At 44.2% G+C, this 25,350-nt stretch overlaps 1 protein-coding gene across 4 annotated transcripts in view; it reads right to left on the reverse strand.

Annotated features, from left to right (window-relative positions):
- tpcn2 (two pore segment channel 2) overlaps positions 1-25,350 on the reverse strand; it is a 75,460-nt gene that overhangs the window by 11,900 nt on the left and 38,210 nt on the right. For 3 of the 4 annotated variants that reach the window (XM_037096690.1, XM_037096687.1, XM_037096691.1), the window contains 9 exons: positions 15,277-15,405; positions 14,224-14,273; positions 13,288-13,387; positions 5,355-5,426; positions 4,895-4,968; positions 3,392-3,497; positions 2,974-3,056; positions 2,815-2,896; positions 1-11 (listed from right to left, as the gene is read on the reverse strand). The exon at positions 1-11 is cut by the window's left edge. In XM_037096690.1, coding sequence (XP_036952585.1) covers positions 1-11; positions 2,815-2,896; positions 2,974-3,056; positions 3,392-3,497; positions 4,895-4,968; positions 5,355-5,426; positions 13,288-13,387; positions 14,224-14,273; positions 15,277-15,405 — 707 coding nt within the window. The remainder of the gene's footprint in view (positions 12-2,814; positions 2,897-2,973; positions 3,057-3,391; positions 3,498-4,894; positions 4,969-5,354; positions 5,427-13,287; positions 13,388-14,223; positions 14,274-15,276; positions 15,406-25,350) is intronic. The other variant, XM_037096688.1, reaches the window with a different exon arrangement.

Genomic DNA, 25,350 nt, shown 5'->3' on the forward strand with positions numbered 1-25,350 from the left:
CTGACTCTTTCCTGGAAGTTATAGCAACAGGTGACCAAATGAAACACACCGATACCTTATGCAAATTGTGGATTTTTCTGGTTTAAACATTCTTGGAAACATTCAGGATCACTAAGTATACAACCCAACAAAATATTGATTAAAAGGTCTCGTCGTTTTTTTGAGAGTATATTGCAAAAGTCCTACATGTATCCTGATTGTGTTTGTAGTCTAATCCACACGTAGGTTAATTAAAGCCTTTAAGAAGTTTTGTTTCTATGGTTACTTGTTAGTCTATTTGCCAGCCCATAGTGCCCCATTGTAAACCTGGAAATGTTGAGTACACCAAAGTTTTCTGTTTGACATGTACAGTATGGGTCCCCAGCATTAAGAAACTGCCAGATGCTAACGTGCATATATGGGCCTGTATGGGCAATATTTCAGCAGCTGCTTAGCCAATTTGGACAGTATTGGAGTGATTTGGGGGATTATTGAGGATGCTGAATCCACTTCTGACATTTTCAAAATTTAAAATAGCTGTTTAAACCAAAAGTGGCCATATTTTAACTCCCAGTGTCAATGGCCCTATTGTAAAGTTATGTATCATCACAACTATTAAAGATAAATCACATGGCATCTGCGCGACATGCAGCACTTTCCTGCTATTGCCAAGGATGACCTCCTTGCCGGAAGCCATGTTTGCCCCCACTCAGATGGTGCAGCTGCAGTAGGTGGAGATATGTTTGGGGAGCAGACATGCATCAAGCAAGGGAAGGGACTGTCACAGTGTGGAACCAATCTTTCATCATCTGCTCTCATCTCTCCAAGTCACTGGATGAGATGTACAATGATGCTGAAGCATTGGAAAAGACAATGAAGCCCAACAGACACAAAGAAAAGGGTAAAGGACGGCAAGAGGTGGATGCAGAGGACCAGGCTAAAATTCTGAGAGTGCTATAGGAAAACTCTCACCCACTCACCACAGAGACTGCTACCCTCCACCATATCATAAATGGCCAGGTGGCAGATGGAAGTGTTTGCTCGGCTGCTGGTGGTGGGGAGCAAGAGAAGAATTGAGCTCTCTACCCTCTTTAACTATGAGCTTAGCCCGGTCCCTGCATCCATCATCGATGAGTATGGATGTCTCAGAAATGGTAACAAGTATGTAATTGTTCAGCATCTTGGAATCCTTGTTCCCAATCCCAACCCACCAGATGTTGTACTCGATGCATCACAGCTCATCTACCTCGTGGTGTGGCCACTGTAAGGCACTGTGGCTAAACTTAAAGCCAGTGTGGAGGCTAGGTGAGCTCCTGTGCACACACAACATAGGAGATCTCATCGAGATGGTCAGCAGAGCAGGCAGTATTGTCACTCATGACAAGGCTGACGTCTCCCTCATCTCATACATGTTGGATGCAGCCAGGTATGGTACTAAAACTGTCCACATTCTCAGCGACGACACTGATGTGTTTGTGCTCATAGTCTATTGGTGCTAGAAGGTGGGTATCACAAGTCACTTGCAGATGCAGAGAAGGGATGGCACTGTTCTCAACATCAGTTCGACAGTAGAGAATCTGGGTGAGCACTGTTGCTCCATCCTGGCTATGCATGCTATCTCTGGGTGTGACACCACCTCTTATTCCATTGGTAAAGGGAAGGTGTCCACGCTCATCTACAGGTGCCCATCTACAGGTGCTGCATTGGAAAGCTGCAGACCGCCCTGATCCATCAACTGTGGACATCACCAAGTTTGGATGGGACAAAAAAGAAGGCGAGAAGGAAGGAGAGGAAGTCATCATGCCTGTCCTGGAATTAAGCCTTGTTGCTCCTCCTGCCCTGTTGGACATTATCAGATGTAGCTGCAAAGCTGAGTTAAAGCCATGTACAACAACAAAGTGTAGCAGTGCAGCTGCAGGCCTAGCATGTACCAGCTTCTGCTTTTGCAAAGGCTATGACAATAAATGTTGCAACCCGCTCACACGCTCACAGCAATAACAGCAAGACGACAAGAATGTAGAGTCTGAAGAAGAAGATGATGACAGAGCAGACAATGACGTTGATGATAAAGTATGGTTATATAGTGCAGTGTAGCAGTGCAAGGCGCTCTTGCCTGATTAAAGTTTTCTATTTGTAACATGTTGTTCAACTAGTGCACATAGAGTTTTCTGCTCTGACAATTTTGGGTTTACTTGTGTTTTAAAACCTGTTCCAGGACGTTTGTGTTTTATGTGTAACATGTATTATACTCCTTTCTCTATATTATGTGACCATAGTCATAGTATTCTAGTTTTATATGGTACTTGCCTTTGTTATCTCCAATGTCACCTCAGAGTTTAATGTTGTGTGAATTAAAATGTACATATTCTGCATCATTTGCGTGTTAATAAATATCCTACAATTTATTTTCATAGATTCAGTGTCCTCTAAAACTTCTAAATTGACTCAAAATTAATCAAAATCGGCCCACCAGGAGTTGAAATATGGCCACTTTTGGTTTGAACTTCCATTTTGAATTTTGAAAATAGCCCACATAGACGCCCATATAGACGATTAATGCCAACAATGCTAATTGCCCAACATATGCAAGGTAGCATCTGGCAGTTTCTTAATGCTGGAGACCCATACTGTATATTTCTAACATAAAACTTTGGTGTACTCAACATTTCTGGGTTCACATTCCTGGCAAGGATTATAGTTTATGTAGTTTAATATAACCTTTGCACTGATGTAGAACACCGTTTAATCTGTTGACTGGAACCCAGTTTTAAGTTTTTTTTTATATAGCCATGTTAGGAATGCCTGCATCTGCCTGTGTTATCTAAATGGACTGACCTCTAGGATGAGCGCCACAAACAGGTTGACCCACATGACAGAGGAGGTGAGCCACCAACTCACAAAGTAGATCTTGGCCCACCTGGAAAAAATAAACCATCATCATCAACAATATCGTCAGCATAAGCTGCTCTGCATGTAAAATTTATTTAGTCTTACTCTGTGGTGTATCTGCTGTATGCATCCATGAAGGCCTGCCAGTTGTTGACTATCATGACATCATACAGCAAAATGATGGCTGCCTGAGAGGGAGGAAGTGCAAGACATTCTGTTCTTGACTCTTCTGTAATTGTATTTCGAGTGTGTCTCAGCAGTCTCCAGCAATACAAAAATATTTCATGTCTATGTTGCTGGGACTTAATTTGTTATAATAACTGTTCCTAAGCCATCACAAAAATACCAGAAAACCATTACTGACAACGATAACTCAACATCATCATCACAATCAAATGTCAAACAAGTGAATTACTTAGGAAAGAGGGGATATATGGAATACAATAAAACAAACAGGGGGAAAGAGCAACACACGTAGCTCATACAAAACACATCAATGAAGCTGACAATTTTTGATACTCACAGCAAAGTCATCAAAGTTATTTGGCCAGTAGCCCAGCTGTTCATATGTGCCACACTCCATGCTGAAGTTGGAGGTGATGTTCTCCATGGTAGTATTGGAAAGTACACTGGGACATGCACATATACAAATTTAAAAAATGAACACAGTAAGCATCTTATCTTCATTGACTATTTAAATCTTCTGACAGGATTGGTCAGGATCATATGTTAATTAAGTTCTGTGTACTTCTACACATCCACAGCTACGACCCACAATTCAGATTCATGAAGTTAAATTGTTTGGAGTAAAGCAGCCACCTTTCTGATAAACCCTGAGCACCATCAGAGCTGTCAACAAATATTCATTTGAGAAGGAAATAGTTTCATTCCATTTCCTCTACAGTTTCCCCTGTCCTCTCAAGTTAATAACTACAGCTTTTAGTTTTGCTACTAAAATGTGTCACGACATCTTACTATCTGTACAATGCTCACTTTACATAGCAAGAACAATATTGTGCCATTTACATTTGAAAAGGTTTTTTATTGGTCTATGGTGTAGTTGCAGTCTGCTGCCTCATGATAACATGCCCCATACACCCAACACACCCATGGGCGCACAGATGATCTGAATTGCATTTACTGCTAAAACAACATATTGAATAAAACTGTTGTTGGGCTATTGTGACATGTGTCCTGCACATTTGGACAGCAAAGGAGCACAAAAGGTGTCTTTACTGCTGAACCTGGGCTGTTGTTTGAAAAGACAAAGGATCAATGATGAATGAGATATGAAAAATTGTGTGATCTTTATAGTTATATTGCACTGGATCTGAAAATCACAACTACTATAAATAACACTACCATACATCTTATTGTAGTAAATATACTGAACAATTGCAATGCTTTCATTGTCTGAACTATGTCTCATCATTTCTCTCTCATCTATTGTTTCAGCCTGGCTTGTCTGTCTGAAGTGTAACATATGAGAAAAGCAGCTATGAAATCTATGACTCTGCTTTATCAGATTCACACACACAGACATAATTTCTTCCGCTGTACCGGTCAGTCTGCTATGATAAGGCAGGTGCAGCAGCTATTAATTTTCATTCCAACCTCCCATATTTCGTGCTGCTTGACACGAACACGCCATAGTGCATGGGATCCTACAGACAGTTGCAGAGGTGTTGCTTTTCTTCCATTTCACCTCTATACAACCTCAGTGTGTTCCATTAATTAAAAAAGGGCAAATGCAATATGACAGTCCAGCATGAAAAGAAAACCTCCAGCATTGGGATCACGGAGCTCTCAAAAATACAAAGTTTGCATTACTAGTGGGAAACTTCTCTCATTTAATGTGAGAGATACACATTTTGGCAGTTGTGAAACATTATCCAGGCTGCCTCTTAACACTGAGGTGTTTTTGCTTTATTTATCAATAAAAAAAGAGGGGACAAGCTTTGTGTAGAAAGCCTTGTTCTGTTCTGACTGTGCCTGTCATGCATTCTTACTGCAGATCACTTCATACCTTATCTCTGGAGGAGGTTTAATGGCTCCCTCAAACAGCCAGATCCCAAACACAGCATACACATAGTACACCACCTGCAGAGAGCATGAAGACAACATCAACCACTCTCCATGAAAAACTTGCTCCCTTTACATGTTAACTGCTCTAAACATCACTGTCAAGATGAAAACCCCTGTATCTCCACCCCGAAGTTTTGGGACTGTTTAAGCAGGAAGGCCAAACAATAACACTATCCAATGTTTGGAAAAGGTATCCAGTGCCATAGACAATGATTCAATTGAAAAAGGTGCATGATCATGACCAAAATAAAAGATACAAGATTTTCATTCCTACATTTGTAGATAGGGGCCATTTGAAATGCATGAACAAATTATAAATACTTCTTTATTTTGGATTTTTTCTACTTGAGCTTCATTGTCAAATTAATATCAAAAATAGACTGAAATATGCTATCACTCACCACCAGTATCCCTGCAAAGGCTCTGAGGTTTTTCAACAGGTCCAACAGAGTACTTGCGACCAAAGCCATGAGCTGGACAACGAGATAGAATATATGAAAGTAAAAAAGGGACATAAAGACAGAGGACACAAAGGAAAGTATTTGTAATAAGGCTGATGCATCTGTAGATGAACATCTGATGGATCTGAGGACACAATGCTGAAATACTGCAAATACACAAAAATGTTGGACACAGTGTTCACTAGATATCCCTGTTTAAGTCCTACTTTGCTTTTATTGCACTTTCTGTAGTGATGAAGCAACATTATTCAAATTCAAACAGTTCATTAACTGCCCGACCAGAGAGAACAATATTCCGGATCACTGCTACACCATAGTCAGCGGTGCATATCACGCTGTCCCCCGGCACCGGGCTTTTCCGACCACGTCACGGTCCGATGATTCCCTTCGATTCCCTTATACAGGCAGAAACAAAAGCTCTACAAACCTGTTGTGAGGACATTAAAGCAGTGGACTAGTGAAGCTGTGGGGAATCTGCAGGCGTGTTTGGACTATACAGACTGGGATGCTTTCAGGACTGCCACAGTCTGGATGAGTACACAGTGGCTGTGGCTATCATACATCAGCTTCTGTGAAGACTGCTGTATCCAATCATGCACCAGGGTGAGTTATAACAATGACTAACCCTGGTTCACAGCCAAAGTCAGCCAGCTAGGGTTGCAAGAGGAGGATGTGTTCAGGAGTGGGGACAGGGACAGGTTTAAGAAGTACAGCTTAGCAAGGCAGTGAGAGAGCTAAACAACAGTACTCTGAGGCAATGTCCACACGTACCAAAAGGATCTTTTTTTCCTCTGTCTTCCCTGGCATTGTTTCAAAAATATTTGCATCCAAACGGATCCATTGAAAACGACCCATCACGCTGTAGTTCATATTCTAGGCCAATAGGTGGCACTTGAAATTCACCAAAAACGGAGAAGGAGAGACAGAGCATGCGCATAAAGCTTGTGAACTGTATAAAAACAGATAGCAGAGGGAGAAACCAAACAAAACAAGAAGAAGATGAAAATGGCTAGTCGGTTGTCCATGATCCTTTTTTGCTCAGCATAGTGGCAGAGGAGCATGATATTTTGCCCTAGTAACCCTAAAGCCTGAAACACACCAGGCCAACCGCTGGCCATCGTAAACGTTTGGGGAGACTCGGACAAATTTGGTAACAAATCTGTTTGGTGTGTTCAGCTGCGTTGGAAGCATTTGGAACCCCGCAGACAGTGTCTGCTCTGTTTCAACATGTGAAGTCTGAGAAGGTTGGCTGTTGGCCATCTGAGCCATTGGGTTCTCTGATTGGTTATGTGCTAGCTGTATGACTTTTCTAATTGGTGGTGTGCTAGCAAATCAGCAGGGTGTGTGGGAGGGGTGCAATACTGTGTGCGCTTTGTTTTTCTATGCACTCCATTCCGTCATTTTCATGTTTTGGAGTACTGGCACGAGAGCAGCGCCACCCACTGTCAAGGAGGCTTATTGAATCTCACGCAAGTGCAGAGTGTACACACTATTGTGGAGTTGGCAGCACAGTTAAGTGGTATATTCAATGCAATTTTTCTGGCAAACGGGTCAGACGAGAGGCAACGGAGTGATCGGATACAGGCAGTTGGCTGTTGGTTTGAGTCTGGGTGACGTGTCAGGGCCTTAATAGGCTCAATATCTTCTGCGGCACAAACACAAGCATGTAGTCCGCCATTGTTGTAGTTGTTATTATTATGAGACGGTGCAGGGTTAAGAGGTTGAAGGCTAGAGGTCGAGGGGCTGGGTGATTGTGCCATTGATACGCAAAGTATGCGGATTCACTGTCCACACGAGAATGCAAGGGTGGCGTTTTCTGATTTTTCCACCCTGAGACCAGGTTTCAAATAAAGTATTTTTACAGGCACTGCATTTACTTTATTTTAGGATCCATGTGGACGATCAGCCAAAATGATGCAAAACGTGTGTTACACACAAAAGTGTTTCCATGAGGATGGCCCCTGAGAAACACCAGTTTTCAGCTAATGACTCTGGTTCTGTCTGGAAGGGGCTCAGACAGATTACAAGCCTGCGACTTGCAAATAAACTGAATGAGTTCTACTGACACTTTGAAAATCGAAACGACAGTCCTGACACCATCCCCCGCGACACACTCTCCCATCTCACCAACCCACCAACCCCAGCTAAGCAGGACCCTGGGCCTCTCCACTTCACCTCTGGGTTGCCCCCCCTTCTCTACCATAGTAGCTCCATTCACACTGCTGTTGCATGCAGAGATCCTGCGCCAATTCTCCGCATCCTCTTCTGTGCGAAAGTTTCAGATACAGCGAGGGGTGAAATTTCACTCCGGCGCTAAACCACCTTTGGAGGTAGTATCTGGGCCGTATTATTGGCAAACTGAACCAGTGTGAACAGATAAGCTTGCGATGTGGAGTGGGGGTGTGTCAATCGTACAGTCTGTTAACTGCACAGGTCCCTCACTCAACTTAAAGGTCCCATATTATACTTGTTTTCATCAATTTCACACAGCTGTCAGAGGTCCAACAGCTCTGTATTCGATATACATTGTGCCAAACCCATCCCTGGTCCTGAATTTCAGCTGTCTAAAAGTCGCTCTACAGAGCTCTATTTAGAGCAGTCTGTCTCTGTGCCTGCACCTTTAAATGCTAATGAGCTCCGTCTGTCAACGCCTACTTGGAGAGCCCTGCCTGCTACATCAACACTGTACTCAACAAAACAGCTGTTTTCTCCTAACGGGGGGGTTACATGTCGTTCATACTCCTCACCACTAGCTAGCAGACATCTCTTACTTAGACCATAGCTCATAAATATGTCATGCTTCAATGCAAAATGTTCGAGGAAGTCCCGTGCAAACTGTTGGGTGAGAGACCGGAGACAGCGCGCAACGGAGCTATTCTGCTGAAGCGGCAATGGTGGATTTAGAAGTTATTGAGACGAAATAAACGACAATGGCAAGCAAATAGTTGACACGTAGGGAAGTGACTGAGCTCCCATTCGCTGATTCTGATTCTGAAATGGAAAAACTAACTTTGGGAGATGACGGTCGGGCGATTAGTGAGCTTGCTAGTCGCGGTGCGTCTTTGCATAGCAAATGGCGCTGCCGCGCAGAGCGAGGAACACGCATAAGCACAAACATAGGACCCTTTGTCCAACATAGGTGGCAATGGAAATGATACACAAACTCATATCAGCGGGGGAGTGAATGGATGTGGTAAAAGTAGCGGTGGTGGTGAGAACAGCGCTGGGACCAGTGTTAGTGTTCACTCTTTCTACCGCGATGGTCACGTAGCATCCATCCGCGGCAGTGGTGCAGCTGTGCGACGCAGCAGTGTTCACGAAGCACCAAGCACACACACGAGTCCAGCTCTTCTCGTAACACTAGAGGGGATGACAGGGGGAGACGTGGGCGAAGTGTCCGTAGAAGGACTGATGGGTTTCGTAGGGGAAACAGGGGAAGGCAGAACAGGGCTGGACATGATGATGATGATGATGATGGTAATGGTGGATGGGCTTACTTGAGAGATGAGGAAGTATATCAGGAATGGATAAAGCTCTCTGATGAGCAAATTGGATATCGTGACAGAGCTATAGTTCTTATTCTCTCTGTGCTTTGCCATGAGAGGCTCCACACTCTACAAATACTGCAAACTTTTTATGTGGATAGATGGGCACAGATAAGGCCTCTGCAGCTAAAAGATGCCTACTGCTACTGTTTATAATAATAATAATAATAATAATAATAATAATAAAGAAGTGAAGAGAAAACAAGAAAAGGGAAAGAAAAAAAGACAAGAAAAATAAAAAGTGTCCTGGGGGGGTTGTGGTGGGTAAAAAAAAGAAAACGCATACTGTTTACATGAGTTTTGTGGTGTAGTAATAGTTCTAGTTTACAATTGTTGGCTTAGAATTTACTTTTTCCCTGTTCACTTGATGTGTGGACAACATAAATGGATGGAGGGGATGAATCTGATGAAATAAGTTCAACTCTCTTTCAAAATATCAGGTATTTCATGGAAATGACATAATCCAATATGGCTGCCACCATATGACGTCATAATATGCAAATTAGATGGGGAAATTTACTCCCAAGATAAACTTTAGGTCATTCTCAATATTTGTCTCATTTACACTTTGTCTCTATCCCAAACCATTTTCAAGCCAGAGCCTTCTGAAATTTAGATGTCAAAATCTAGTATTTTTTAAAATAAACCCCGGCGCCTAAAGGGTTAAAATATGAAACACAACCACTGTCTCTTCTGTTGTTCTGTAGCTGGGACAGAATATAGGCACTTATGTTGATTTTTACAACCAACAACAGAGCTATTTGCGTGTCTAGCTTTGAGCGACGACATTGTGAAACACTGCTGTCTCACTGCTGGACACACTGAACTTCATCTCAGGGATGAACGCCCCCCTCTCAGATATCTCCTATCACCACGCAGAGGAGGTTGGCCTATGATAATGACTCCTTTCGTTATGTAACGAAAGGAACAGATTCTGAACAGCCTGTAGGAGCACTGTGTTACCAGTGGATGGGCTGCAGAGACCATGCCGGAATAGCTTGTTTTCCTCATTCTGGGAGTTGGCAGGCTCAGGGAGCACCAGCTTATATATGCAGAGACCAGAGAAAATGTGTTTTCTATGATATGGGACCTTTAATAAAGAGAAATTTACCACAAAGCAATGTTACAGGACCAAACAAAAGTTACGTAGTAACTGTAACTGTCTTTGGCAACTTATATGAGGAAAAAAAATACCACAGCTATGTGGAGAAGCGTCCGTTCTCCTGTCTGTCCTACCAACAGTCCCTCAAACTCTTCGGCACATTCCTGCCCGAAAAACCATATCACCGGCAAAAAACTTTAACTCACAGAGTGTTTGTGATGAAAACAAATCACTGCAATGCTCAGCCCTCCGGACTGAGACTTCAGTGAACATTGCCCGGGGGAAACAGCCTCCATCCCCACAAGTGAGTCAGACAGCCTCCAGTTTACTGATGGTGTTTATGTAATTATGTAATTTTGTGCAAAAAAATGTCACTTTGTCACTTTCCAGGATGTTTAGATCACAATCACAACACATCATAACAGCAACCATATGATTAGAAACTGTCCACAGGTTTTAGACAGGGAAACACCTTGAAAACACACCGACATCATCATCATGACGTGTACTGTCACCCCTCTAAGAGCAGCAGCACCGGCATTCTGTGTGAATTACACAGCGGTTCTTCTTTAAGGCAGAGATATTTCTGTGTGAATCACCATCGGCAGAGAATTGGCGAACCACTGCTCCGGAGATAATGCGACGTCGCTGTGTAAAAAGGGCTAGTGACAACTCTCTGCCTGCAGGAGAGGGACATCCACAAGCTCTTCAAGAGACAGAACCTCCACAATGCAGCCGGTCCAGACTCTCTCCATCCACCCTGAGGCACCGTGCTGACCAGCTGACATATTCAACACCTCACTGGAGACATGTCATTTGCCAGCCTGCTTCAAAGTCTCCACCATCATCCCTGTCCTCAAAAAGCCAAGGACCACAGGACTGAATGACTACATACCCGTCGCCCTGACCTCTGTGGTCATGAGGTCGTTGGAGTGCCTTATGCTGTCCCACCTCAAATCTCTAACAAACCCACACCTGGACCCACTGCAATTTGCGTACAGAGTCAACAGGTCTGTAGATGATGCAGTAAACTTGGCCCTGCCCTACACCCTCTAGACTACCCAGGAACATATGCCAGGATCCTGTTTGTGGGCTGTTTGTGGGCTCATCTCTGGCGGGGATGTCCCCCTACAGGTGGGAAATTGACCATCTGGTGAACTGGTGCAGCCAGAACAATCTGTAGCTTAATGCTCTAAAGACAGAGGAGATAATAGTGGACTTAAGGAAGAACCCAGTCCCACCCACCCTCATCATCTTGTGTGGCTCCTCAGTCGACTCTGTGGAGTCCTGCCACTTCCTGGGCACCACCATCACCCAGGACCTAAAATGGGAGCTGAACATCAGATCCCTCACCAAAAAAGCTCAATAGAGGATGTGCCTCCCACGTCAGCAGAAGTTCAACCTGCCAAAGACAATGATGGTGCACTTCTACACTGTGATCATTGAGTCCATCATCACCTCCTCCATCACCACCTGGTACACTGCTGCCACTGCTAAGGATAAGAGCAGACTGCAGCATATAATACGCTCTGCTGAGAAGGCGATTGGCTTGCAACCTTCCATCCCTTCAGGACCTGCACAGCTCCAGGGCTCTGAGGCATGCAGGTAGGATTGTGACTGACTCTGCCCATCCCGGTCACAGACTTTTTGACACGCTCCCCTCTGGAAAGCGGCCAGAACCTCCCACCACAGAAACAGCTTCTTCCCTTCTGTAGTTGGGATCCTTAACAGGTAACAGTTAATAGGGAGAATGTGACCCTTGTAATTCCCTCTCTGTGCCCCAAACGCCCTTCTTCTGGCACTGAATAATTTGGGTGGGCAGTTTGATCACCCACAATAAGTGCGTAACACTTTACAGCCCCAACCAACTTGTGAAACTTTATCATATTGGATGGAGATTATGTTTTTCTGGTTTTCCATCTGATGTCGTCCAGCTGCTTTGCTTTTATATTCTGTGATTAACAGAATATCCTAATTGGCAGATAAAATTATGTGTTGCTAAAGTAACTGCTGACTGCTACTACGTGTAGCTGCTGTTAGCTGGTCAGCTCAGTTAGCTGTGCAACCAGCTTACTTCACCCAGACTGGAATAGGAGCTCAGAGCACCACAGGACTGTTGGTGTTTCCACCACTAGCAAAAGAGCTTTGGACCTCCAGGAGGATGGAGCAGGGAATGCTGGTGGGGAGCCAGAATGGGCGCCAGAACCAAAGCGAGCTACAATTAAACAAGTCTCAGTGGCCTCTACAAATGTCAAAACAGAGGTGAAAAGACTGTGACGAGGCTGTGATGGGAGAAGCGAGGGTGTGAAAAAAATAAAGTGATGGAGACAAGAGTCAATCTCAGACTGTCCTTTGGCTCTGGCAACAAGTTTCACAAAATGAATACGGTTGCAAGAAAGATGAAGGGCTGTTGAAGTGTCAGTAATATTTGCTGCTTTTTTTTCTAGTTACACTTGCATGATCTTTGGCTGATTTAGCAAATTAGTTGACTAAACAGTTTTTGATCGTAAGCAATGTAATCATAATGCAGAAAACAGCTGTTTTCTTAAAGTATATGGAATGTTAAATAGACTGTATTTATGTAGCAATTTTTAGTTTTAGTGACTTTTGGCATAGTCACTTACACATTCACTCTTTAATGCACTCATTCACTTACTGGTTCTGAGGTGACGAGTAGGTCAGCTACAAGATCGAAGCAGTTGAAGACAGCTCCCAAAGCAATTAAGCATTCAGTTAGCTTGCTGATATGATTGAATTAGGAATCATGGGTAGACTATCATCAGGGTTGTTTAAATTAAATATTTTTACAAATGTATTTTTGATAATAATTTGGTGGATTCATGGTAACATGTATTGCACACTTAGAATTTTTGAAAACACAATAATGTCCAAAATGTTATCAAACAATAATTTGGCAGCACACCTGCAGTAATCCTGCAGACCCCCTGTGGATTGTGGACAACCCATTGAAGAATCATGAGCTAGAGCACCAACAATGCTAACAATGCTTCTTCTGCATTACCGAACTAGAGGCTGCTGTTATAATAAAACTCAATATTGATAGACATCAACATCAAGGAGGAAGTTGTGGTGATTTCAACAGTATGTGTGTAATGTCTGTGTATTCTCTTTGTAAATCTATATCTGACATTATGTCTATTATCTGTGTTTTGGTAGAGAGTTGAAGGGAAATCAGAGTAGCATCCTCCAGCTGCCTTGTGTATACCTTAATATCTGGGATAATGCGCAGAAAGCGGAAGACAATCAGCATGTTGACCAAGCGAACCATCTCCCACAGAGACATTACACCATGAGAGGATGGGTCCCTGTTGTGATGCACACACAAACACACACACAAAGTTAATCTTGCAGACACATTTTAACAATTCTGAAAGACTCAAGTTCAGAGAATGTCTTTATCAGTGTCAGTAGGTTTGGTTAAATAGCTAACAGAAGTTAACATTATGTCTGTGTATCTTACCTAAATGCAGTATTATAAATCTGGAATGTAGTTGATCCAAACATGTGTAATCATTTCTGTTTGTAATGCTCACCCAGAGTTGGTAAGGAAGGTTTTCGTCTAGAGCAGTGGTGTCAAACTGATCCAGTAAAGGGCCATGTGGCTGCAGGTTTTCATTCCAACCAAGCAAGAACACACCTGATTTGGATCAGCCAACCAATCAGCCAACCAAGCAAGAACATACCTGATGTGGATCAGGTGTGTTCTTGGTTGGAATGAAAACCTGCAGCCACATGGCCCTTTACTGGATCAGTTTGACACCCCTGGTCTAGAGTGTCCGGAGTGTTCAGTTGGACACTCTGGCAGATTTTTTTAATATTTAGCTTCAGTGAATCTACTGCTATGTTCCATGCTAATAATTTTTTTTTATTCCTCTCACATTTGGATTTACCTTTGCATTTGAGCTCTGGATTTTCAATTCAAGATTTTCTGTTTCTACTGGGTACATGATTACGTGATCAGACCTTGTTAAATAGAATAATTGCAATGTAGTTAATTGAGTTAATGGAGTTAATTTATATATATTTTTTGGACTCAAATGTCAACCATTGCTGCAGAATTTCAAATATTAAAACAAGATTACACAAAAGGCATTAGTTAATTATATTCAGTTTGAAATTAAAGTAAGAAACACAAACCCACCAGTGAGAATAAGGGAGCCTGTAGGTGACATAAATAGTGATCTGTAGAACCTGGTGGAGAAAGATTTCACACATGGGACAAGTGATTAATTTTAAAAGTAGTAAATATATAAACAGATCCAAATATTCATGAGAGATTTTATTTCTTTAACTCTGTAACTGATTGTTTTGGCTACATGGGTGCAGTGGGAATGGTTGTTAATGTGTAAGAACACAATTTATGATCACCACATGCAGAGCAGCATTATCATTATAACAGTGTTGTGGGCACCTGGTGAAAAGTAAATATTTACTGTATTTAGTCTTTTTGCTCTCTTCTTGATTCTACCAACTTCTGAGGCAAACACTGCACTGTACCTACCACAAGATGCACACTGTTCAGCAGCTAGGCTCTAACTGTGTCTGTCTGTTTATTCACTAAAAACAGCTACCTGCCACAACCAAATCAGACAATATGAGAGCCCTGAAACTGAACCAAAACAATAAAACTGTGGGCTGTTAACAAAAGTTCAAAGTTAATTATGGACAGTTAAACAAACCACAGATTCAGCAATTAATTTGACATTTTTTTACACTGACATTTGATTCATTGATATTCTAAAAATACCAATTATACCTACTTCTAAAAAGTCAGTAGATTGCTTACTCTGGAGTTGACAGACTGCTAGGAATTATCCACAATCAAAGAAATTTACATCAGTTATAGTATATATTTTCACTATATATTTACTTGAACATATCATTCAATAGATGTAGATTGGTTTAATTGAGAAATTATTTCCAGATATAAACTATTTTTTCACCATGCATGCTGATTTTGAATAATATGACCATATGAAAAAGGCAAATAGTTCAGTTGTTACATGAGACACCAGATCAACACAGACAAAATACTATAGGGCACATTATAGAAAATCAAATAGCATAAGAAACTATCAACACAGCTTTTGCTGCTCCTTCTATGCGCCTGACTGAAGCAGGTTTTGCAGTTGCAATTATGTTTTCAATTTTCATTAACAGAAAGCTAATGGGAGTCTTGTCAGGGCTGTGTTACCAATAGCAGGATGGTGAGAAAGCCGTCAAAGATGTTGTTTCTGTAGGACAGGTACCCTCTCCAGCCAAAGGCAAAGATCTTCACACACATTTCAAACAGGTAATAGAGGATGAAGCACAGGTTGATGATCTGAAGATTGGACAGTGAAAGACCAAAATGAGTTCATTTGTTAACAGGGATGCTAAGTAATCTGACCATTTTTTTTTTTAGTAATGAGTAATCTAACACGTTAATATTTCCAAACCAGTAATCAGATTTAAGTTATTTATTCAAGTTACTGTGCGTTACTATTATTTTTGTCATTTTCCTTAGTAAGAATATATATTTTTGCTTTTCTCTTGCGTCTCGGGGAGTGATGTCACACATATGCAACAAGTCACGTTTTTCTGCATGAGGACGACTCCCGTGTACACCATGCAGCGACACTAACACAAACAACAATGGAGGGAGGAGAGAGATGCATGTTTTCTTAGCTGGAAATAGTCATTATTTTGATTATCATTTTATCAGCTAAAGATGAGAATATTAAGATTCATTGTGCACTCTGTGTTGGCAACAAAGTACTATCAAATTTGAAGTAACATTTGGAGTCACAGCACAGTTAAGTTTACAAAGCAAGTCCCACCAGATGCCGTCAAGCAGAAAACTCTGAGCAAAGCAACGGTCTTGATTTCTGCAAAAGGTCCCCCACCACCCAAACAACAACAGCTAGACTTTGGTGCAAAACAAGTAAGTGGGGGAGAGTTGAAGAAGTTGGTCGGGTGGTATGTTGTAGAGCAGGGGTCTCAAACTCAAGTTACCTGGGGGCTGAAGTGGAGTCTGAGTGGGGCTGGGCCACATCAGGTATTCCACAAAAAAAGCTTTGTTAAAAAAAATCCAATCTTCTCAAATGTCATTATTAACAGTTCTTTAAGTTGAATGGGTTCTTCTGAACATGAATGGTTCTTCTGAAGTGCCCTGTCCTGAACATGAATGGAACTTTCATATTCCATTCAAGTCCTTTTAATCAATTAACTAAAAAGATTAGTTCAAAGGACGATAAAAAATGCAAAACGATGTACATTCTCTCATTGAAATAAATACACTGCCTATTGCATTTATGTATTGATATTCAGTGTCATTTATGATTATTTTAGTTTTATTCATTGTCACTTGTCACTTTGGCAATTATTATAGTGTAACATTTGAAAACATGAAACATTGAAACAAGTGAAACAAATGATATCATATAGAAATATCTCTGTAATGTTGTGTGTGATGTAAAATGTTCTGATGAACAAATCTTTTTCCGCAACTGACTGAGTACATTCCATGCACCCAAAAGATTTTTTCGAATGATTTTTCCGTGAACGTCACATCATTGCAGAGCAAGCATGGAGTGCATGAAGCTGGGACAGTGGGACATCATTATTTATCTATTATACACAAATCATGGGATGCAATCATGGAGGCGTTATTTACTGGCTATCATTTTCTATAATAACTCCATGGAGTTAGCTAGCGGCGTTGTACATCCCAGCCAACACCGATGTTCGTTTGACTTTATCACAAAGGTGTCATGACTCTGGATTTATGTTCTTTGTATCATGTCTTGTTATGTCTTTGTTTTGATTTTCCATGCCCCACTGTTTCCTTTAAGTGTCTCTTTTGTTCTTCCCTCTGTCTGTAGTTTTGTTTCCTTCATGTTTTCTCATGTGCTCCTCCCCCTCGTTACCACACCTGGCATCCTCCCTCCTCTCTCCTCACCTGTTCCTGTGAGCGGAGCGCGTAGCGAGCGGCCATGTGAGCGGAGCACGTAGCGAGCGGCCATGTGAGCGGAGTGGGGAGCGAGCGGGCATGTGAGCGGAGCGGGGAGTGAGCGGGGAGCGGCGTGTGTGAAATAAAGTCGGAGCGCAGAGCGGGTTTTAATCCAAAGGCCAGAGCGATGGTTCCGTTTCGCTCCAGTTCCATTCCGATACCGCTGGCAGTACAAGGCCATCCACTGGCTCAAACAGACAGAAGACAGAAACAAGGTGACAGCCCAAAACAATCTACTGTTCTTTACAAACTGTAAAGGGTTTCAATCAACAGGCTCTCTCCAGCAACAAAGTCACTGCACGTCAGTTTAGGCCACATCAGGCAGTGTGTCCCAGGATAATTTGGTGGAAAACGTCATGAATTGCTCCCTCTTTTAATGTGAGCGAGCATGGAGCGATTTCACCGGAGCTGAATGAAATTTTAGGTGAGCAGAGGGTGGTCTTTGAGCGAGCTGTCTGCTATAACTTTGAGTGATGGAGTGAAGCAGCGAACACCCATGTAAGCTGGGAGCAGAAATTCTCGCAGCTCAGCTCTGCTGAATGAACCGACCTTGTAAATTGGACCCAACTGTTAATGGCCTGGAGATTATTCGCTGGTACCAGGACTTTGAGACAAATCCCACCAGCAGGGCTTGGCAGATTGCTGCTTTTTTTTCCAGGCCACAGCCTAAACCCATGACGCAGCTCCAGCCCCAGCCCATGCCGTAGGCACAGCCCGGCTACCAGCCCAGGCCTCAGTCTCAACCCCAGTGCCTGCCAATCCTGAAATGTCTGCTTTCTGGGGAACCCGCCTGGCCTCCACCTAGAAAGCGACATTCTTGGCAGCATCCAGGCTCCCTGAGGTCTGGCTCCCTTCTTTGCTGTTCCTCGCCACCACCCAGGGCTTTGCCCCTTCTGCTGTCCTGCACCCTGGAGCCATGCCAGGTTAGTGACTCTGATTCATGCCTGCCTGGAGCTCCAGCTGTACAGTTGGCAACCCGGTCGACACCTGCCAGTGGCCCTCAGTCGGCGGCCCGGTGGACACCTGCCAGTGGCCCTCAGTCGGCGGCCCGGTTGACACCTGCCAGTGGCCCTCAGTCGGCGGCCTGGTTGACACCTGCCAGTGGCCTTCAGGCGGCGGCCAAGTCAACACCTGCCAGTGGTCTTAAGTCGGCAGTCCAAACAGCACCTATCCCTGCTCCTTGGTCGGAGGCCCGGTCGAGTCCCATGCCAAGTCCAGTGCCAAGTCCTGTGCCTACTCCTCAGTCGCAGGTCCGGCCGAGTCCCATGCCAAGTCCAATGCCTGCTCCTTGGTCGGAGGCCCGGCCGAGTCCCGAGGCCAAGGTCATTTGCTGCCAGCGACCCTTCATCAGTTCCCGTGGGTTTGCCCTTACTGTCAGCAACGTAAGTGAAATATTTCCATATTTCCGTGCTTCAGCTTTTTCAACATGCCTCAGACAGGCGGCAGGAGCACTCGTGCCACTTTCAGCTGACAGACATGCAGACTTGTTCATATAGTTCAAAGAGCTGCTGTCACATTGCGGTGAAGGATGTCCTGTCTTGGTTTTTTGTCTTGTGAATTCATGTTTTATTTTGAAAAGTAATTCTCCTCTCGTTGCAGGTCACTTGTCCTTCCTCTTGTGTCCCTGGTCTGACATCATCCCTGATCCTTGATTATTTTCACCTGTGTTCCCCTTCCCCATGTGTATAAAGTCTTTGTCTTCCCCTGTCTGCGTCGCCGAAGTATTTTGTCTTTTGTCGTATATAGAAGCCTTGTTCACAGTCTTGCCTTGTATCAGTTAAGTATTGCCAAGTTTTATTTTCTGTAATTGTTCTCTTTGGTTTTTTGATTTTTGAGTTTATAAATTTCTGGTTAGAGTTTTGGTTTTCAGTTTTATAGCCTTTTGTTTCCTCCGTGTGGAGTGTTTTTTGTTGTACCTTTTGACTTATTCAGAATAGATACTTTTCATAGCCTGTGTGCAGACCTCTTCAGAGAGATTTTGTTTTCAATTTAAATTTTATAGCGAAGAAATTAAGATTAGTGTAGATTCCTCCCTCGGGAGCGTTTTCCGTTCTTTATGTTTCATGTTTTGTTCGTCTTGTCTGTTTTGCCATAGTGTTTTCATAGTGATTGATTTGTCATTCAAACTGAAGAGTTGCAATACAGTAAATAAAACCTGACATTACATCTGCAATTCTGCATCTGAGTCCTCTCTCCTTGTCTGAGCCTGACAGTATACTTCGGCCAGATATGGACTCAGCAGAAGCCGAGCGACTCTCAGAGGTCCTGTGAACACAGGAAGCTCACCTGAATCGCCAGGAGGAGTTCCAGACCACCATGGCTGCCAACATGGGTCAACTCTCCTCCCAGCTACAAGAGCTTCTGGGTCAACTCTGCCGACCAAGCCCTGCAGCACCGACTCCGCCTACTCCTGCCTCCCCGGAAGCAAGTACACACTCCGGAGGAGCCGCATGTAAGGTGGCGCCACCAGCTCAGTACAACGGAGAACCTGGGCTATGCAAGACTTTTTTGATCGACTGCTCAATTCACTTCGAGCTCATGCCCCACGCCTTTCCCACCGAGCGGGCTGAAATGGCATTCATGATTTCGTATCTGACAGGTCGAGCCAAGGCTTGGGCATCTGCAGAATGGAGCCGGAGCTCCGCGGTGTGTGACACCATAGCGGGGTTCCAAGCAGCGTTAACTAAAACGTTTGATCCGGTGAGCTCCAGCCGAGAAAAAGCCCAAGAACTAAGCAGTCTGAAACAGGGAAAAGATTCAGTGTGCGACTGCGCCATTCAGTTCCGCACACTGGCGGCCGAAAGCGGGTGGAATGACACCGCGCTGTACGACATTTTCCTGAAGGGACTCTCACCCGCCATTCAAGATCTACTCATACCCCTGGATCTGCCCATGAGCCTGGACGCACTCATTGCTCTCGCTATTCGCACTGATAACCGGCGAAGCCAACTCAGACGACAGCGGGAGCCGAAACCGGGAGCACGAGATGGAGCGATCTCTGCTCCGGAACCAAGATGGCTGACATTCACTCCAGCCGCATCTGAGAAACCTCCCAGCCGACCTCTCGTGCACATTGACGAACCTATGCAGCTTGGCAGAGCTTGATTAACCCATGAAGAACGTCAGAAACGGCAACGAGAGGGAAGGTGTTTCTACTGTGGCGAACCAGGTCATCTCGTCAGCTCCTGTCCAGCTAAGAAAACACCAGCGGTGAGTTCTAATCAGGTCTCCAAGACCAACTTTCGTACCCTCACGCAAGTCACTTTAAACTCACTTCATGTTATGGACGTAATGATAGACTCAGGGGCTGACGAGAGCCTGATGGATTGGGATCTGGCACACAAATTTCATCTAGATAGCGATCCGCTAGCCAGACCCATCTGAGCTCGCTCTCTCAATGGCAAAGAAATCTTCGCTATCACTCACATAAGCAGACCAGTTAAGATGTCTATTGGAGAGCACCACGAGATGATCCAGTTTCACCTTTTTACATCCACATCACATTCTCTGATTTTGGGACAACCATGGCTGTATGAACATAACCCATACATCAATTGGAAAAATGGACAGATCAGAGAATGGGGAGAGGAGTCATAAAGACAGGGTCATATGAAACGATCTGCTGAAATTAACCTGTTCTCCACCAATCCTGTCACAGACTCGGATTACCCTGACCTGACTACGGTGCCACTCTGCTATCATCCACTTAAAGAGGTTTTCAGTAAATCTAAAGCCCTATCTCTTCCACCACATCGCCCTCACGACTGTGCCATCGATCTAATTCCGGGATCCACCATTCCTAAGGGACGCCTGTACTCCATTTCAGGCCCGGAACGACAAGCCATGACAGACTACATCTCTGCCTCACTGAAGGCGGGGCTAATTCGTCCATCTTCATCACCTGCTGGAGCAGGATTCTTCTTCGTGGGGAAAAAAGAGGGGTCGCTGTGCCCCTGCATTGACTACAGCCCACTGAATGACATCACAGTCAAGAATCGATAACCACTTCCACTCATGACTTCCATATTTGACCAGCTCCAACAAGCCAAACTAGACCTTCGTAATGCCTATCATCTGGTCCACATTAGGGAGGGGGATGAGTGGAAGACTGGGTTTAACACGCCCAGCGGACATTATGAGTACTGTGTTATGCCTGTTGGTCTCACTAATGCTCCTGCTGTTTTTCAGGCCATGATTAATGACGTCCTGAGGGATTTCCTGGACCAGTTCGTGTACGTCTACTTGGACGATATTTTAATATACTCTCCAGACCTTGCTACACACCAAGACCATGTCACTCAGGTTCTTAAGAGACTGCTAGACAATCAACTGTATGTCAAAGCCGAAAAGAGTGTTTTTCATGCCGATACTGTCTTGTTCCTGGGCTTCATTGTAGCCCCTGGAAGAGTACAGATGGATCCGGCTAAAGTGAGTGCTGTGGCAGAATGGCCTACTCCAGACAGCCGCAAGAAAATTCAGCAATTCTTAGGATTTGCAAACTTTTACAGGCGGTATGTTAGGGGCTTCAGCACAACAGCTGCTCCTCTTCATGCTCTTACCTCCACCCAGGTTCCTTTTCGCTGGTCTCCAGAGGCGGACAAAGGATTTCGGGAGCTCAAGCACCGATTCACCTCAGCGCCTATCCTCACACTGCCTGATCCCCGACGCCAATTCGTGGTGGAGGTAGATGCATCCAATGATGGGGTAGGAGCAGTACTCTCCCAGCGATCAGAAAAGGACGGCAAAATGCATCCCTGCGCCTTCCTGTCAAAACGGCTGTCCCGGGCAGAGCGCAACTATGATGTGGGCAACCGGGAATTACTAGTGGTAAAACTAGCATTGGAAGAATGGAGGCATTGCTTAGAGGGGGCCGAACAACCATTCATTGTCTGGACAGACCACAAAAATCCTGAATTTATTAGAAAAGCTAAAAGGCTTAACTCTCGCCAGGCCAGGTGGGCTCTGTTCTTTAACCGCGTTTCTTTCACTCTGTCTTACAGGCTGGGATCCCGGAACGTTAAGCCGGATGTTCTGCCTCGACTATTTGATTCCGAGCCAAAGACCAAGCAAACCGAACCTATCCGTCCACTGAACTGTGGTTGGAGCGGTGACTTGGCCTATAGAAAACAAGGTTAAGCACACCAATGGTGGCGCCCCCTCACCTCGTGGCTGTCCCAACAACCGTCTGTTCGTTCCCACTGAGTTACGGCCACAGGTGATTCATTGGGCACACACCTCGCTGCTTTCTTGTCACCCGGGAGTCAAGAGAACCATGTATGTCATCTCCCGGAGGTTCTGGTGGCCCGCCATCGAGTCGGAGGTCCGGGAGTACATCGAGGCTTGTTCAGTCTGTGCACGCAACAAGACTTCATCACAGGCACGCACTGGGTTGCTTCAACCGCTTCCCATCCCTTCTCGACCATGGTTGGACATTTCCATGGACTTTGTCACTGGGCTCCTGGTTTCCCAAGGAAACACTACAGTCTTCATGGTGGTCGACCGATTCTCCAAGATGGCGAAATTCATCGCTCTCCCCAAGCTACCTTCTGCCAAAGAGACTGCGGAGGTAATGATGAACACTGTTTTTCGTGTCCATGGGTTTCCTAAAAACATCGTTTCAGACCGGGGGCCCCAGTTTGTTTCCAGATTTTGGAGGGAATTCTGCAGACTCATCGGAGCCAAAGCAAGCCTGACGTCCGGGTACCACCCTGAAGCTAACGGCCAGACCGAATGCCTCAATCAACAACTGGAAACCGGCCTCCGATGTGTGGTGCACCAGAATCCCTCGACATGGAGCAAACACCTGGTCTGGGTCGAGTATGCCCACAATTCATTACCCACCTCCGCTACTGGTCACTCCCCTTTTCATTGTGCTTTAGGATACCAACCCCCACTGTTTCCAGACAATGAAGGAGAAGTGTCGTACCCCTCAGCCTATGCCATGGTTCGACGCTGCAGACGCATTTGGGCCGCCGCTCGACAAATACTGATTCGACAGGGAAATCGGATCAAGAGAACAGCGGATCGAAAAAGGCGCCCAGCCCCAGATTATCAACAAGGCCAGAGAGTGTGGCTTCCGGTGAAAGACCTCAACCCTCCAAGAAGTTGGCTCCTCGGTTCGTGGGTCCCTTCCCCATTACTAAGATCGTCGGGCCCGCTGCTGTAAGACTACGTCTGCCCCGATCCCTAAGAGTTCATCCGACGCTTCATGTCAGCCAAGTCAAACCGGTCAAGTAAAGTAAGATGGTGCCAACCACCACGCCCCCACCACCACCCGAGGTCATTGAGGGAGGTCCGGTATACAAGGTAAAACGACTGTTGGCGGTTCGTAACCGGGGCCGGGGCAGACAATACCTGGTGGATTGGGAAGGCTATGGACCCGAGGGGCGACAATGGGTACCTTCAAGGCATATAGTAGACCCCGACCTCATCATGGACTTTCATCGGGCTCATCCTGATCGGCCTGGGCGGGGGGGGTACTGTCACATTGCGGTGAGGGACGTCCTGTCTTGGGTTTTTGTCTTGTGAATTTCATATTTTATTTTGAAACGTAATTCTCCTCTCGTTTCTTCTGAACTTCGTCTGAACTTAATCAACATGAAATGAAAATTGCAAATTTCCCCTTTGTGGGACGAATAAAGTATTAAAGTAAGTATTAAAGTAAAGTAAGTATTAAAGTATTATCTTAATTTATGAATGGCCAGACTTACAGTTCATATTCTTACATATTCTTTCATATTCTTACAGTTCATTTATGTTCATTATTTTCATACTGAGTAAAATAAAAAATTGTAATGTGCTGTTAATTTTTTTCTACTATAAGCACTGAGCTTCTAGTGAAAGATCAGGTTATTTAATAATCTCTGAGAGCAAACAAGACAAATGAACAAAACAAGATGACACTTGTCTTCTTGGATGCAGAAGCTATTAATCTCAGCAGCTTTTACAAAAATATATATTCTTATTTTGACTTTCCAAGTGTTTGAATCCTAACCTTTAATAGAAATAAACAAATCATTTTAACTTCCACATTCTGTCATCTGATATTCTATTCTTTTGATGATGTTCTAGTTTTCCGCTGTGGTATCGTTTCAGTATCGGTATCAAGATATTTTAGGCAGGTATCGTACCAAAGTCATACTTTTGGTATTGTGACAACACTGGCTGGTAACACTGAATTCGTCCAACTTAAAGTCAAACATGTCCATTTCAAACACAATAAGAAATAGTAATCCTATTACAGCTATGCGATGTTACACAGGTGCTGCCACAGATGAAATGTTTCTGATTTTATCAAGCCCGGCCGATGGCCCGCGCCCGGGAGCCATATACCCCACTGTGATTGGTAGGTTCGTTCAGCTCCAGCTCGCGCAACAAAGGGATCTTTCACACAGAATGCAGCAAAGTGCTATTCACATAAAACTTGTGGGCCGCACTATCATCTTTTATATCAAGGTGGGAGCCACAAAATATCTTCCCGCGGGCTGCGAGTTTGAGACCCACGTTGTAGAGGAAATGCTGCACTTAAACATGGTTGACTCACCCCCTGCTGGAAAAACCAGCATAGACCAGCTTGAGTTCAGGGTTCTCTCCAGATTGTGGAATAACGGCGCTGTGCCGCTATACCGGTAGCTCAGCGCCACTATACTCCTTTTCAAATTAAGGGTGTTTATTTCCTATATCTTTAAGGATATGCAACGTGACTGCATCCATGACAGCTGACAACAGGGACCCTTTCTTCTCATACGGGACACAATGATTAAATGATTCTGTTAATGTTAACTGCTTTATTGCGGGTGTTTGTGGGCTGCTGCAGTCTTCTCGTAGTGAACAACAAGTGTCCCACTCTAATACGTGCGTCTGTTTGAGAGGCTCGGAAAAATGTGTCGGTCCACTGTCTTTAGTCACAACAGCCTTTGAACAAACTGCAACGGACTGTGGTTTGTTGGAGGTCCGACGCCACAAAACCAAGCTACTAACGAGACAGTGCCATTTTAGGAACGAGCTCTTGCATGCTGCATGTTGTCGTGTTTGTTTCTCTGTGGAAAGTCAATGCAGGGTCGAAGCCCACTATGAACTATAGGATTCCATGAGGAGCGGCGGAAGAGCAAGTTAAATTAAAAAATCGAAAGAAGTAATTATTTTGTGAATATAAATAAGAAAACTATCATACAATTTTTAACTTCAACTTGTGAGAGAAAAGGCAGCAAAGTTTTTTTTTTTTTTTTTTGTATTTATATTTTTGTATATTTAGTCCAGTATTTACAGTTTGTTATA

Source organism: Acanthopagrus latus, chromosome 4 (genome assembly GCF_904848185.1).
Source record: "Acanthopagrus latus isolate v.2019 chromosome 4, fAcaLat1.1, whole genome shotgun sequence".
NCBI lineage: Eukaryota > Metazoa > Chordata > Actinopteri > Spariformes > Sparidae > Acanthopagrus > Acanthopagrus latus.